The sequence below is a fragment of the Penaeus chinensis genome, chromosome 36 (genome assembly GCF_019202785.1).
Source record: "Penaeus chinensis breed Huanghai No. 1 chromosome 36, ASM1920278v2, whole genome shotgun sequence".
In the NCBI taxonomy this organism is placed as follows: Eukaryota; Metazoa; Arthropoda; class Malacostraca; order Decapoda; family Penaeidae; genus Penaeus; species Penaeus chinensis.
Genome location: NC_061854.1, coordinates 21,035,458 through 21,037,761, shown reverse-complemented (window position 1 = coordinate 21,037,761; position 2,304 = coordinate 21,035,458). Strand labels below are relative to the sequence as shown.

Here is a 2,304-nt window from a genome sequence, read left to right as displayed (position 1 = left end):
TACACTTCTTGACGAGCCATGAGAACACACGTGAGAAGAGACCCTTGGCCATGGCACCGATGTTGTAGTTGACAGCATTGACGCCCATACCCTTGGTGACGAACTCGGCACCGACCTTGATCTTGGGCTTGCAGAAGTTCCTGTAGAGCTCCTCGGCGTCAACACCGAGCAGCTTGGCAACAACTTCTCCAGGCTTTTAAAAGAAATCAGAATTATACAGTCACTTCTATTTTGTTTTCCTTTTATTATTTGGAAGAAACAATTTCCTCTGAGTTTATTCACACTTCACGAAGTCCTACCTCAATGCCATCGGGTTCAGCCTGTTCCTCACGACCTCTCTGCTTGAACTTCAAGTTACCAAAGTGCATGACTGACGAGGTAACCTTGTAGCAGTTGTCCCTCTCTTCGTTGGAAAAGTTCAGGATATCGAAAGCTTCCTGTAACAAACATAAACACATACACCCTCCAATTCTTTCCAGGGAGCTGGGTATTGTTTTCATGTAAATCTTGATGTAATTGTGTTTTCGAGAATATGCAGTATATTATCAGAAGTATTTCGGTGTGCGTGTGCTCATTACTTACATGAGTGAACTGCATGTCCTCCTTATCGTCAATGGATGGGACAGTAACCTTGCCCTGGGCCTCATAGTGGTAGTCGTAAATGTCGTCAGACAAGAGGCATATTTCTGATGGAAAATAGAAAACAATCAGATCTTACAGAAGCATAGATAAATACATACATATATACATATATATTTATATGTACATATATTTAATGCGTGTATGCGTGTAAATAAACAGATGAATATAAATATAGATATATAGATATAGTTTATTTTTGTGAAACCCGCTTACTCTTCATATAGTCGATCTGGTCGGACATCAGCTGGTAGAAGATATGGTAGCCTCGCTCGGCGGGGGACTGGGAGATGACACGAGCCTTCTCCAGCAGGTAGACCTCGATGTCAGCGCCGGAAAGCTTTCCGTTGGGGCCGAAGTGCACGCGGATGAACTTACCCTGCGTGGAATGAGAAAATTTAAACACGAATATTCATTTTTTGTATTTTACTTTATTTCGTTCCAAATAATTGAAATAGCTACAAAATCAAATAATATACTTACGAAACGAGAGGAGTTGTCATTGCGGGTGGTTTTGGCGTTACCATAGGCCTCAAGGATGGGGTTGGTCTGGATGATCTGATCCTCTAGACTCTGATTGAAGAAAACGAAATCGTTTTGTAGGTTCTGACACTTTCGTCAGACGTTACACCATGAGAGATAGTTTTACATGAATGTATATTATGTTTAGAAATAGCTTACCTGTTTGCTCTCGCCCTCTTTCTTGTCGCTAGCACCGACGTTGGCGAAGTAAGACAACACCTTCTTTGTGTTCTCGGTCTTACCGGCACCAGACTCACCACTGAGTGTAGACAAATTGATTTCATAATGCATCAACCAAAATTTAAAAAAAAGATGTATATAATTTGACATTATTAACAAATGTGATATATCATAACTGTTGAAAATGGTAGGGAAGTGTTCTTTTGCTACAGCCTTATTATTAACGCTTTGTTTCTTGCTCGACTATGACATGGGAAAAAAAAAATTAGAAAGTTAGAAAATAGAAGAAAAAAAACTTACGTGATAAGCATGGACTGATTCTGACGATCTGTAAAGAAGGATATTTATTAGTTAGGATGAAAATTTTCCATATTTATTTTCCTCGATGATCTAAAATTTCTTTTGAATATTTAGATAGTGCTTCGACTACATACCTTGCATCATGTTCTGGTAGGCACCGTCGCAGATGGCGAAGAGATGAGGGGGCACCTCATTACGCCTCCTGCCCATGTAGATCTTGACGGCACGGTTGGTGTAGATGGGGTAACGCTTGTAGGGGTTGATGACAATACAGAAGAGACCAGAATAGGTGTAGATAAGCTTGGCCTGGTAACGGGACTTGAGGACGTAGAAGACGGAGGGATCGTTAAGGAAGGTCAAGTTGGACACATCCTCACACTTCTCGTACTTAGGAGGGTTGATCTGCCCGACCTGTTCCTTCTTGAAATCCTTAGTCTCTCCACTGGGAAGCTTAACCGTCACCAACTTGTCACCCTTGGCGCCCTGAAGCTCACACTCAACGAAACCCTCTTCGGGATCGGGAGCCCAATAGGACCTCTTAGGGTCATAGGGCTTCGCCTGGTCGATGCGCTTTTGTTCAGGGGAAATGAAGAGATACTCAGAGGGATCGGGGTCGGGACCCGTGCTCTTCTTGACGTGACCGGGCATGCTGGTGGTGTGGGA

At 42.7% G+C, this 2,304-nt stretch overlaps 1 protein-coding gene across 1 annotated transcript in view; it reads right to left on the bottom strand.

The window, feature by feature from the left end:
• LOC125044606 (myosin heavy chain, muscle-like) overlaps positions 1-2,304 on the bottom strand; it is a 9,852-nt gene extending 7,548 nt beyond the window's left edge. Inside the window, exons 1-8 of the mRNA XM_047641355.1 lie at positions 1,776-2,304; positions 1,642-1,669; positions 1,321-1,420; positions 1,123-1,212; positions 856-1,018; positions 583-686; positions 300-437; positions 1-193 (exon numbers count right to left, since the gene is read on the bottom strand). The exon at positions 1-193 is cut by the window's left edge and continues 77 nt beyond it. Of these exons, the coding sequence (XP_047497311.1) occupies positions 1-193; positions 300-437; positions 583-686; positions 856-1,018; positions 1,123-1,212; positions 1,321-1,420; positions 1,642-1,669; positions 1,776-2,289 (1,330 nt within the window). The 5' untranslated portion in view covers positions 2,290-2,304. The remainder of the gene's footprint in view (positions 194-299; positions 438-582; positions 687-855; positions 1,019-1,122; positions 1,213-1,320; positions 1,421-1,641; positions 1,670-1,775) is intronic.